Source organism: Macaca nemestrina, chromosome 5 (assembly GCF_043159975.1).
Source record: "Macaca nemestrina isolate mMacNem1 chromosome 5, mMacNem.hap1, whole genome shotgun sequence".
Taxonomy (NCBI): domain Eukaryota; kingdom Metazoa; phylum Chordata; class Mammalia; order Primates; family Cercopithecidae; genus Macaca; species Macaca nemestrina.
In genome coordinates, this window is record NC_092129.1 from 35,827,830 (window position 1) to 35,841,286 (window position 13,457).

General features: G+C 41.8%; 1 protein-coding gene across 7 annotated transcripts in view; it reads left to right on the top strand.

Annotated features, from left to right (window-relative positions):
- The first annotated feature begins 2,591 nt into the window (after positions 1–2,591).
- LOC105465606 (A-kinase anchoring protein 7) overlaps positions 2,592–13,457 on the top strand; it is a 158,090-nt gene continuing 147,224 nt past the window's right edge. For 3 of the 7 annotated variants that reach the window (XR_011623360.1, XM_011714136.3, XM_011714135.3), the window contains exons 1-2: positions 2,592–2,882; positions 6,577–6,708. Coding sequence is in view for 5 of the 7 variants with exons in the window: in XM_011714136.3 (XP_011712438.2) it covers positions 2,618–2,882; positions 6,577–6,708 (397 nt within the window). In the remaining 2 variants the exon portion in view is untranslated. Of the gene's footprint in view, positions 2,883–2,953; positions 3,120–4,294; positions 4,310–6,576; positions 6,709–13,457 lie in introns of those variants that run through there. The other 4 variants (XR_977639.3, XM_071096469.1, XM_011714137.3 and 1 more) reach the window with 3 other exon arrangements.

Consider the following 13,457-nt stretch of genomic DNA (forward strand, 5'->3'; position numbering starts at 1 on the left):
TCTTGGGATTACAGGCATGAGCCACCTGGCCTGGCCCAGTAAAGCTTTAAAAATGAAAATTTATGTCACCTTTACAAAGGGAAATTTATGTCCTGCTTTTCGGCAGAAAGGGGGAGGTCAGAGTTGTTCCTGAGTATTTAGTTTCTGAACTCTTTTCAGTTCAAGATTAATCCTTATGCTGAAGTGGCATATTTGGGGTGGCATATCCTCATCCTCTTCACTATGAATGTGGACCACATTTTTGCAGCTTTTATTTCTGCAGTTACTTATGTTTCTTTCTCTGCTATTGCGTCCGGAATTGGTGGGTTCTTGGTCTCGCTGACTTCAAGAATGAAGCTGCAGACCCTCACAGTGAGTGTTAACAGTTCTTAAAGATGGCGGGTCCGGAGTTTGTTCCTTCAGATGTTCAGATGTGTCTGGAGTTTCTTCCTTCTGGTGGGTTTGTGGTCTCGCTGACTTCAGGGTTGAAGCTGCAGACCTTCACGGTGAGTGTTACAGTTCTTAAAGGGGGCGCATCTGCAGTCGTTCATTCCTTCCAGTGGGTTCATGGTCTCGCTGGCTTCAGGAGTGAAGCTGCAGACCTTCACTGTGCGTGTTAACAGTTCTTAAAGATGGCGTGTCCGGAGTTTGTTCCTTCAGATGTTCAGATGTGTCCAGAGTTTCTTCCTTCTGGTGGGTTCTTGGTCTCACTGGCTTCAGGAGTGAAGCTGCAGACCCTCACATGAGGTGAATGTTCCTGCTCATAAAGACCGCAGGAACCTGAGTGAGCAGTAACAAGATTTATTGCAAAGAGCAAAAGAACAAAGGTTCGGCAGAATGTAAGGGGACCTGAGCAGGTTGCTCTGCTGGTTGGGGCAGCCCGCTTTTATTCCCTTATCTTGCCCCACCCACATCCTGCTGACATTTTACAGAGTGCTGATTGGTGCGTTTAAAAATCCCTGGGCTAGATACAGAGTGTTGATTGGTGCATTTACAATCCTTTAGCTGGACACGAAAGTTCTCCAAGTCCTCACTAGATTAGCTAGACACAGAGCACTGATTGGTGCGTTTACAGATCTTGAGCTAGACACAGAGTGCTGATTGGTGCGTTTATAATCCTTTAGCTAGACATAGGCCTGCATTCCCCAGCCCTTCTGCAGTTGATGGGACTGCACCCCAGGAGCAAGGGTGGCACCCATTGGGGAGGCTTGGGCCATGTGGTAGGGGCTCAGGCATGATGGGCTGCAGGCCCTGAGCCCTGCCCTGTGGGGAGGTGGCTGAGGCCTGGCGAGAATTAGAGTGTGGCATGGGGGGACTGGCAATGCTGGGGGACCCTGCACACCTTAGGCAGCTGCTGGCCCGGGTGCTAAGCCCCTCAATGCCCGGGTCGGCAGCCAGCCGGCCGCTCTGAGTGCGGGATCCTGGAGTCTACCCTGCCCGGAACTCACGCGGGCCCATGAACGCAGCACGCAGCCCCAGTTCCCGCCTGCGCCTGTCCCTCCACACCTCCCCACAAGCAGAGGGAGCTGGCTCAGGCCTTGGCCAGCCCAGAGAGGGGCTCCCACAGTGCAGTGGTGGGCTGAAGGGCTCCTCAAGTGCCGCCAGGGTGGACCCCGAGGCCAAGAAGGTGCCGAGAGCAGGAGGGCTGCTAGAACGTTGTCACCTCTCACTATTACATGATCAGCTCCATAAGTAAAAGACCTGTCTTACCTGCACATTCTCAGCACAGAGCTCAGGTATTAAATAAATATTAGGGGAACTGGTTGTACTTTTCTACCAGCCCATAAATGGGCATCAAATACTCAACGTGTTAAAATTATTTGAAAATCAGAGTAACTAGTTTGCTGACTTCTAGTGTGCAGCCTTTATGCCAGCTGTTGTGGCTGTGTAGGGGTCTTTTCTTCCATCCCTATTCTAGGATGCATTCAACATAAGTGAAGTGTTATTACTCACAAAAAGTGCTAATATGTGGACGGATGCACCTAATGTTTTTGTCCCCTGGTTTCTTTGCACTAAAACCAATCCCAATAGCATTCTGTTTCAAGTGAAAGGTTTTTATTTTTTTTTAAACTAAGTAAATTGCTTTTTCTCCCAATTTACTCACAGCAGTACCTTACACTACAAAAACCAGCAACTGGTTTCCTCTTAATGTCTAAACATAACATTGTTAAAAATTAGAGACTTTGTCACAATTTGTATTTTTTAAAGGTAAGGTAAATAAAGTATCTTATTATACAGAATTACAAGGTCTCATTCTTGTACATTTCGCTATTCCCAAATATTCTGCAATCAGAACCCTGATTGCAAAACTAAGTACATGGGTTTTCAAAAGACACCGGGCCAGAGAATTCTTTCATCCTAGTCCCAATCTCGCCCCTGAAAGCGTGGGACAGGAAAGGCTGCGCCACGGGATATAAATGAGGGCTTATAAGGCCGTCGGAGGCCGCGGGGCTCGGGAGGCAGGCAGGACCCAGCGTTGCATTGCAGAGTCGAGACGACCTGGGCTGCCGTGACGCCGCAGTCGCCGGCCTTAGTTTCCCCCGCCCTGCCCGAGCGCGGCCGCGCCTCTCGCTCGAATCCGGGTACCGCCGGCGACTCGGGTCGGTCCCTTCCGGTTGGTTCCGGCGTCTGGCCTGACATGCCGGCGCTGCGGCGGCTGCTGCTGCTGCCGCGGGGGCTGCGGCTTGGGAAGCTCCGCGCTTCCGCAGGCCTGGCCTCCGCTGCCCGGGCCCACGCCGCCTGTTGCTGGACCCCGCCCCGGCCCAGCGCACTACCCTCGGGCCCCGGGCCCCGCTCTGGCCTCAACCTCTCCTCCAGCCCCTGTTTGCGGCCCGCCACCGCCGCTGCCGCCAGCCCATACGCGCCGCCCGCATGCGCCGCGACCATGGAGCGCGCCGAAGCGGGTGAGACCTGGCTGTCCAGCGGGCCGGGGCGGGGGCGACAGGAGCCGCGGGGGCTTGGACCCGCTCTGCGCTCGACCTCTGGGAGGGCCTGACCCGCGCCGGCCCTGCTCCGAGTCTCCCTCCTTCCAGAAAGGACTCAGGGTAGCACCGAGGAGCCTGGTGCAACCGAGTGTACATCGGTGTTGCCTGTAGCGAAGCGTTTTAATGCACGCATTGTGGGTCCGACAGGAGGCGGGGGTATGAGCCCATCCCCGAGTTTCACTTTTCTTTTTCCCTTTCTCATCCTGTGACCCTTTGCACAAACTTAATGCCAATACACATTGCTTTTGACGGTGTCGATGTGGGTAAATGTAAACAAAACCTAGTAAAATCTCGATTGTATCTTATATCACAAATATTAAGCACCTGAACCACCATACTGTCTCATTTAGGATTTTCTGCCAGGTTTGAACATGACCAATTTTAAAACTGGCGCCAAGTCTATACTAGCGCCCGGGATGAAATTCCAGTTTGGGTCAGCGTTTGTTGTGAATTGAACTTTGTGAGTGGAGCATGTTAGGGGTTGGACTTTCGGTAAAAGGGACCGCAAACCAATTAGAGAAAAGGTGCTCCTCTGCAAGATTTTCATAGGATAAACTCATACAAGAGTATAAAAAGCATAAAAACGTTAACGTGTGCTATGTAAATAGCAGTTAACTCATGTAAATATGTTTACAATTGTTAAGTGAATGGAGTGATGACAGTGAGTTTTTGCAATTAGGAAACGCATGGGAATGGAAATTGTTAAGGAGAAAAGAGCCATACTCCAGTTCCTTAAGTGCCGTGGCCTTGCAATTCAGGATCCTGTTAGCATATCTGTATATTTTCCATACTCATATAAAGTTTAAGATGTTTGTGGAGGTTACTTCCTCCTTTCATCCATTTTCGGACATTATTAACTTATTTTGTCCATTTCTCCCCAATAATTTGGATTGTACTTTTGTTCCCTTTTTATGAGGAGGAAAGGAAAGCCTGGAGGTCAGGTAACTTGTTGATTTCTACGCAGCAGTCAACATTTACTAACGTGTAAGATGTTAATACTATTTTTAGTAGCTAAGCCAGGACTAGAATGGATGCCTTTGGCCCTTTCTAGTTGTTCTTAGGAATAAACTTATTTATTCGTTTTTTTATTTAGAGACAGGGTCTTGCTCTGTTGCTCAGGTTGAAGTGCACTGGCGCGATCATGGCTCACTGCAGCCTGGATCTGCTGGAATCATGCCAACTTCCTGTTTCAGCCTCCCCAAGTAGCGGGGACTGCAAGGTCCGTGCCAACATGCCTGACTAATTTTTGTATTTTTTTTTTTTTTTTGTAGAGACGGGATCTTGCCATGTCACCCAGGCTTGAACTCCTGGGCTCAAGCAGTCCTCTCAGAGTGCTGGGATTACAGGTGTGAGGCAACTTGCTCAGCTGGGATAAATTTACTATTTACCTAGTTGAGTGATGAGAGACTTACTTAGCAAAATTGAGTAGTCATTTATTATCCAGGTAGGAAACTTGCATTTTGTGTGACAGTGGGCGACTGTCCATACCCTTTTTACACCCTTTTTTTTGAGACAGAGCCTCGCTCTGTTGCTCAGGCTGGAGTGCAGTGGCACAATCTCGGCTCACTGCAACCTGCGCCTCCCGGGTTCAAGCAATTCCTCTGCCTCATCCTCCTGAGTAGCTGGGACTATAGGTGTGTGCCACCACGCCTGGCTAATTTTTTGTATTTTTAGTAGAGATGGGGTTTCACCGCGTTAGCCATGATGGTCTGTATCTCCTGACCTCATGATCTGCCTGCCTTGGCCTCCCAAAGTGCTGGGATTACAGGCGTGAGCCACCTTGCCCGGCCCTGTTGGCCTATTTTTGATGAAGTCATTTGCTTCACCTATATTTTAATATTAGCATATATTTAAAGGTATGGTTTTATAATGTACTTAAAATGTATGTATTGTTTTTCTTAGGTAATATTCAATTTTGAAACGTTTGAATAGCAGAAATGAGAAACATATGAATGTATTCAGCATAGTTGTCAGCATTTACAAGCAGTTTATACTGTTTAGCCTTGGCCACATAGGTGGAAGAAACTTACCTTGAGTCTCAAATGAGACTTTGGACTTTTGAGTTAATGCTGGAATGAGTTGACCTTGGCGGACTATTGGGAAGAGATGATTATATTTTGCAGTGAGATTTAGGTGGCCAGGGGCAGAATGATAATAGTTTTTATGTTTGTCTCCTCCAGATCCCACGTTGAGATGTAATCCGCAATGTTGGAGGTGGGGCTTGGTGGGAGGTGTTTGAGTCATGGGGGCAGATCTCTCATGAATGCCTTGGTGCTCTCTCTGTGGTAATGAGTTCATGTGAGATCTGGTTGCTTAAAAGAGGCTAGCATCTCTGCCTCTCTGTTTTGCTCTTTTTCTTGACATGTGACACGTTGGCTTCCCTTTGCCTTGCACCACGATCTTAAGCTTCTGGAGGCCCTCACTAAAGCAGATGCTGGCACTGTGCTTTGTGTGCAGCCTGCAGAACTAGGAGCCAAATAAACCTCTTTTGTTTAGAAATTACCCAGCCTCAGGTATTCCTTTATAGCAATGCGAATGGACTAATACAACAGGGGTGTGGGTGTGTGAACAATAGTAGAGATTAATCAAATTGCAATACAATTTTATGTTTTCTGGCATGTATGTTAACTATGGCCTATCATCATAGCTATGTTGTAAGCCATATTCTTAATGGAATATGTTTTACAGATATTATATCTCAAAATAGAGTATTACAAGACAGTGAATTAAAGGACTTCTTTAATATCTTGAGTGGTAAATTAATCTTTAGTAAATATCTAGAGTAAAAATTATATTAGTATTCCAGGATCTGTTCAATCTTATTAGTTCAGACAGCATTTGTGTCTGTCAATAAAGGCATGGATTATAATGGCACTGGGGAGACTACCATCTGATAAATGTAGCAATTAACTTTATCAATTTAAACATACACCTTCTTTCTCTTACCTCCACCCAAGGTATAAGATTGTTCTACCCATAGCAAGAAAACAAAACGAAAAAAAGACTAAATAGGAAATATGGCTTTAAAGTTAGTACATGACCATGGGAGAGGAGTTAGGGAAACTGTAAGATCATTTGCTTCTTAATAATTGAATTTTCAGAAAAGCATTACTTAGAACCATGTATTTTAAACTAAATTTCCAGTGTCAAATGTCAAGATGGAGAGAAACAACTTGAAAGTCTTTATTGAAGAAAAAATTATAGGCCAGAACTTGTACAAATAAGAGCATATAAGTGATATTGCTAAAAATAAGAATGAGAATGACTGACAAAACCTTGTTGGTTGTTTTAAAAGGTATGTGAAAAAATATGTAGTTTTACAGTTAAAATATAGCTATAAAAGATCTTGAGGATTACTGATTGACTCAGTTTTCATCTAATCATACGTTGAATACTGTGTTTTAAAAAATGATTAAAGCTTTATAAGTGTGTACAAAAATATATAATGTGGTATAAATGTTTATAACTATGATGTATTTGAACACAAGTGGTACTTTCTTCACAGCTGTTAATTTATATTGAATTCAGTTAGCTGAGTTATTTTCATTTAGGATATAAGTTTAAAAAATAACAAGTTAAATAATCCTTTTTTTCTGTTTGTGAAATGTTAAAGGAGAAATTAATTCCAATGAGTGTGAAAATGAATCAAGAAAAAAGAAAATGTCGGAGGAATTTGAAGCCAATACTATGGATTCTCTGGTAGACATGCCATTTGCTACTGTAGATATTCAGGATGACTGTAGAAGTAAGTACTTTATTAAGTAAACATGTATTTAAAAGCAATGAGTAGTAAATTTAGTTGTATATATGTTATATATTTTTTTCTTTGTAAGTTATTTCACTTTTAGTACTTATGTTTTTGAGTTTTAATTTTGATTTCATTTCATTTATTTATTCTAGTTTTTTGAGACACGGTCTCACTCTGTCATCCAGGCTAGAGTGCAGTGGTGTGATCACAGTTCACTGCAGTCTTGACCTCCTAGTCTCAAGCAATCCTCCTACCTCAAACTTCCTGGTGGGAGGTAGCCGGGACCACAGCCATGTGTGCCACCATGACTGGCTACTTTTTTTTTTTTTTGTAGAGATAGGGTCTTGCCTTGTTGCCCAGACTGGTCTCAAAGTCCTGGGCTCAAGCCATCCTCCTGCCTTGGCCTCCAAAAGTGCTGGAATTACAGATGTGAATGATTGTGTCTGGCCAAGTTTTGTTTTGTTTTTATTTAATAGTTTTTAAATAGATATTATTATAATCTTATATATTATATTATATAATATATATTACCCTATATATAATATTATAATATAGATATCTATTGGTATAATAATATATTATTATATTCATGTATAATAATAATCTGTGATAAAATAATCACAGATAATATTGACATGTCTCACAAAATGTTGAGCCAGCTCATTCTTTAGTTTATAAGCTACTTCTGAAAATAATGGGCTAGATAATGCCCTTGATTATTGTGGAGCCACTGTTGATTTCAGCAGTACCCATTTATCTAACACATGTTTACTAGCTGTTTGGTATCCTCTAAGCACTTTGCTAGGCATTGGGAGGGTCCATCAGTGAACGAGATGGGAATTATCACTGCCCCAACGGAGCTCAACAGGCTAATATTGAGAATAGGTCAACTTTTAACTAAATATTCATGTATTGGATTGATCCAGTCCTTGAGAGTTTCATTCACAAACTTTAGAGCAACAGTGCTTACTTGATTGAAATACTGCTGGAATTACATAAATATCCAAATATGTGTTTTGGCCAGATGCGGTGGCTCATGCCTGTATTTTTAACACTTTGGGAGGCTGAGATGGGAGGATCACTTGAGGCCAGGAGTTTGAGACCAGCTTGGTCAACATAGTGAGACCGCCATCTTTATTTTAGTAAAATAAATAAATTTAAAAAAAATCTGTTTTATGTCATTGTAAAAACAATACTGTCCATGATATTTGGGTTTACCTCCACTGAAAATGTTAAAGATTTGACTATTGTCCAGGTTACTTGTGGGGAGGAAAATAAGGAAAAGCATCAGTATATTCAAATATTTATTGACTACATACTCTGTGCCATTCAGCTGTTTGCAGTCTTACATAAAGCCTTGCCGTGGTTTGATATGCTTTCTTCATGACTAGGGCTCTGTGGCATAAGAAATCATCTGCTTTAGTCTCTTCATTTTAAGAAAAGAAAACTGACTTAGAGCAGTTAAGTAAATTAAATTCACACAGTGGGAAAGAACTAGTTACAGAATCTGGTTTCTGATTTATTAGTCATTTCTTTGATGGACATTTGTAGCCAGGGATTGTGTTGGACATTGGGAATGTTAAAACACATGACAGTCTTGAACGTCCAAAAGCTCCCAGCTTCTTTGGGGAGCCAGTCTGTTGACAGCTATCATCTCGTCAGATGAATGCCGTACAGGCTGCTCTGGAAGTGCGTGGCGTGAGGATGTGTGCAGGGAGGCGTCTAACCTGGGTGTGCGAGGAGAGGGTGTTAAGGAAGCCTTCCTAGGTGTTTGTCGAGAGTAGAGGCTTGGAGGATGAGTATGAACTATCCAGGGCTCTTGAAATTATCTGAACATCAGAATTTTCTACAGAGCGATATAAAAGCACAGATTCTTCTTTTTCAGCCTTTGCCTCCTACCAGGGAATCTTTTTGTTTAAAATTTTTTTTAAACATCTCAGGTGATTCTGATGCTTAGCCAGTCTCAGAAACCACACTACTCTTTATCACACTGTCTTCTGGAGGCAGTAAACCTGATTTGTATTTTGGGGAGGTGTGATACTTAAAACATATTAAGTCTCTGGTATTTTATTAAGCAGTCTTTCCCATTCCATAATCCAAGGGGAAAAGGAATCAGGAAGAGGTGTTTCCTATCTTTTCCTTTGCAACTGCCCTGTAGAGAAGAACCATGTTTGTGAGTTTGACAGCTGTTGGGGAAATCTTCACTGAAGAATTTACATACCTGTTAAGTGGAAGATACTCTTAGAAAAAAGTGAGAATAGTGGCCAGGCATGGTGGCTCACGCCTGTAATCCCAGCACTTTGGGAGACCGAGGCGGGCGGATCACAAGGTTAGGAGATTGAGACCATCCTGGCTAACATGGTGAAACCTCGTCTCTACTAAAAATACAAAAAATTAGCCGGGTGTGGTGGCGGGCACCTGTAGTCCTAGCTACTTGGGAGACTGAGGCAGGAGAATGGCATGAACCCAGGAGGCGGAGCTTGCAGTGAGCTGAGATCGAGCCGCTGGGCTCCAGTCTGGGCGACAGAGCGAGACTCCATCTCAAAAAAAAAAAAAAAAGTGAGAATAGCAAGGATTTAATGTTTTCCTCTTAATTTCCTACTTGTTGAGCAAATAAAATGAATATATTTTAAAAATTCAATCACTTCTTTCTGATTTCACTACTTTCTCTAATTTGGATGTAAATAAAGAAGACTTCTCATGAATAACCATGCCCTGTGTGCCCACCATGGACCTTACTCACCTGCACTTCTCCCTCTGAGCCTTGTTCTAGTCTCTGAATCACTCCCATTGGAGTGCATAAGTTAGATTGGAACAAGAGGTGAGTCTGTTCATTCTTCCAGCTATAGGCACTTCTGATTTATACATATCTTACATATATCTAGTGTATATGAACACATAGCTTCTACTAGCGACAGAAAGCAAGATACTTCCAGAATCCCAGAGAGCAAATAGTATTTCTGTAGCCACCATATTCTTGTGTCTGTACTGGTAAGAAGATTAATAGCCATTGGGATGAGAAAGAAGGAAGGGGCTGGATGTGTTTGTGGCATGCATTTCATTCCTGCTCTGAAAGCAACAGCTGTTTCTTCAGAGGATGTGCATTGGAAGGATGGCCAGTTCTTCATTATGAACAGGGTCTTTTCTCTCTAAGATATGGTGTATTTTTTACCAAAGAAATGATGTTATCTATGTATATTAGGGGCTTAGGCCAGTCCACAAAAGTCTACTTTTAACTAATATATATGCTTTTTGATGATTCAGGCTTTATGAGTTAAAAGTCTTTGTGGATTAGTCTAGACTCCAAACCACCATGTATTATATTACTTTTGTGGGAAGATGGATTTAAAATTCCAGGCTCCAGCTTATACATGGGCAGTGTGGTACAAAGGGAAAAACAGAAAACTTGTGTTTTAAATTTTGGTTACTTCATTGTCTACTTGGACCTTTGACACTTAAAGTGTGAATAAAAATTCCCTCCTGTTTATCTCATAGTGTTACTTTATGGCTAAAAAGAGATAATGTATGCAATAAAGAAGTTAAAAATGTAAAATAATGAATAAATGTTATTTATAAAACCTTTGAAACATACCCCTTAGTTATCTGGGGACAACTTACTCTCTCATTTTTATGATAGCATTTACTAAAACACTAAGGAACAAATAGTAAAATTCTTTGCAAACCAGAAACTACTAACTAGTTTTTCTGAAGTGAGATTTTTATAGAAATGTACAAAAACTGAGAGTTTTATTGCCAACCCTTAAACCATAAGAAAGATATAATAATAGTGTTTGTGCCCGAAACACAATATAATTAGTTTGTGGCTTCAATGGACTGAATTTGGCTTTCTTGTACATTTGGTAATCAGTCTACTCATTTCCTCCACGGTAGATGGCAACCTCAAAATTCTCAGGCTGCTGGTTGTTGCCTGTGGTTCCTTCAGTTTTCTTTGGCGTGTGGAAATTGCGAGTTAACTGCCAAGAAATTCTTGCTAATAGACACCCTGGCAGAGCAATGAGGAAAGTAGCGCTAACAAAAACATCATGGGAAGGGGAATCCTTGGCAGTAGGAAAACTCCCCCTGAAATGGATAGTGTCTCGATTGTCAGCTGCATTGCCTTCAGTGTGAGTGTGGTATCTTGATTAGGCAGCATGTGGTCTGGTTGGGTGAGATGGGTCTTTATGTGTTTCGGTTAGTTTTGTTTTTAAGAACAGACTTTTATTAGGGTTATAGTTTAGAATATTATAACAAAAATTAGAAGATAACATGCATTAGAACTAAATATGAGAATGTAAAAGTGTATTAGAAGTAAAATATCCAAAGTGTTTGTACAATGGAAATCTTTTAGAAATGATGGGGAGGCTGGGTGCCATGGCTCACATCTGTAATCCCAGCACTTTGGAAGGCCGAGTTGGCGGATCTCTTGAGGGCAGGAGTTTGAAGCCATCCTGGCCAACATGGTGAAACCCCGTCTCTACTAAAAATAGAAAAATTAGCCAGGCATGGTGGCACATACCTGTAATCCCAGCTATTAGGGAGGCCAAGGCAGGAGAATTGCTTGAATCAGGGAGGCAGAGGCTGCAGTGAGCCGAGATTGTGCCACTGCATTCCAGCCTGGGCAACACAGCCAGATTCTGTCTCAAGAAACAAAACAAAAAAGGAAATGATGAGGAGACAGTACAACCTCCATAGGGTGGACACGTTTTAGTAGAAAATCCAGCTTAGTGCGTGGTTGACTTGGATGGGGTCTTTGCTGTTTACACGGGAAATGTTGTGGGTCAGTTGATTATAAACCCAGTAAACCATCCAGAAAAACATTTGGGTTGCTGCTGTTCTGCATCTGAAAGTAGGATGGAGAGTCATTCTGCTGTTGGGAATAGCTTAGTGTGCTTCCCACAGTGTGACTTTGTGGAGAGTTTTAGTTTAATTGATTCTAGTCTCTTAAGGGAATCACAGTTCTTAACTATCAAGCCACATTTATTGAATTTATTTAGGGATGGGATCTCATTATGTTGCCTAGGCTAGTCTCAAACTCCTCAGCTCCAGTGATCCCCCCACCTCAGTCTCTTGAGTAGTTGGGATAATAGGTATGCACCACTATGCCTAGTCTCAAGCCACATTTAAATCAAGTCTTTTGATTTTCTTTTTTTTGTGTGTCGTGTCTTCCCTAAATGTGGAATTCAGTTCTCCTTATATTAAAATGCTTATAATTCTTATTTTATGTCACACAGAATTCTACTCTGTAATTGGAGATTTTGAAGATATGGGAAATCGTAATTTTGCTACTTATTAATCCTAACAAGTTATTATATTTAAAAAATACTTAGATTTTAAACATCTTAAAATATAAATTGAAACTTACCTTCACCTAAAATTTTTTTTGTAGAAAAATGCTATATCAAATAAAGATTGAATCTTTGTACCTGATATAATAGGTGGTTACCCTGAGTCAATTAAAAAACATAAAAGATAAATTGTTTTCTGTGTCCTCTATAATTAATTGGGGAAGCATATATTACATATTCCAAATGTTATTATGAGAGAGCTTAAGGCAAATATCTGCCCCAAACAACATAAATTGTTGGTATCTTTTCTTTTGTTAAAAAATAAGAAAATGAATAAAAATTGGAACAAGCCCAATCACTAAATTAATTCAACACATATTTATTGAGTGTGTTATGTACTAGGTACTGTTATTGGTGCTGAAGTGAGGATGTAGTTAGTTCAGCTAGTGTGTACTTTTTCCAGGCTCAAGTTCATTCATTATCGATGACATTGGCATAATAATGGTAGCTGTCTCACAGGATTGTTGGAAAGATTCAATTCCTCAATACATGTTAAGTCCTTAAAATGTAACTAGCCTCAGTACATTTTCATTAATTTAGTTTCACCAGATTTTTTCTTGCATATGTTTGCTAAATTAAATATTTATTAAAAATTTCCCTTTAAGAGCAATATTTTATCATAATATTATCGAGCACCTCTAGCACATTGCTAAATGCTTATATTTTCTTACATAATCCTCATAGAAACTTTTTTTGTTTTTTTGAGACATAGTCCTTCTCTGTCACCCAGGCTGGAGTGCAGTGGTACGATCGTTCTCAGCTCATTGCAACCTCTGCCTCCTGGGTTCAAGGGGTTCTCCTGCCTCAGCCTCCCGAGTAGCTGGGATTACAGACACCCGCCACCACACCCGGCTAATTTTTTTGTATTTTTAGCAGAGACAGGGTTTCATCATGTTAGTTAGGCTGGTCTCAAACTCCTGGACTCAAGTGATCCACCTGCCTCATCATCTCAAAGTGCTGGAATTACAAGTGTGAGCCACTGCACCCAGCACATAAAACTTAAAGAGGGAGAAGGTAAGATTATTTTTTTTTAGAAAGTTTTAGTAATTTGCCAAAGATTATTGAGATACTAAAGGGGAATAATTCTATGAAATATACGGGCGGGCGTGGTGGCTCATGCCTGTAATCCCAGCACTTTGGGAGGCTGAGGTGGGTGGATCACCTGAGGTCAGGAGTTTGAGATCAGCCTGGCCAACATAGTGAAATCCTATCTCTACCAAAAATACAAAAAATTAGCTGGGTATGGTGACGTGTCCCTGTAATCCTAGCTACTTGGGAGGCTGAGGCAGGAGAATCACTTGAACCCGGGAGGTGGAGGTTGCAGTGAGCCGAGATTGTGCCATTGCACTCCAGCCTGGGCAACAAGAGTGAAACTCAGTCTCAAAAAAAATATTCTATGAA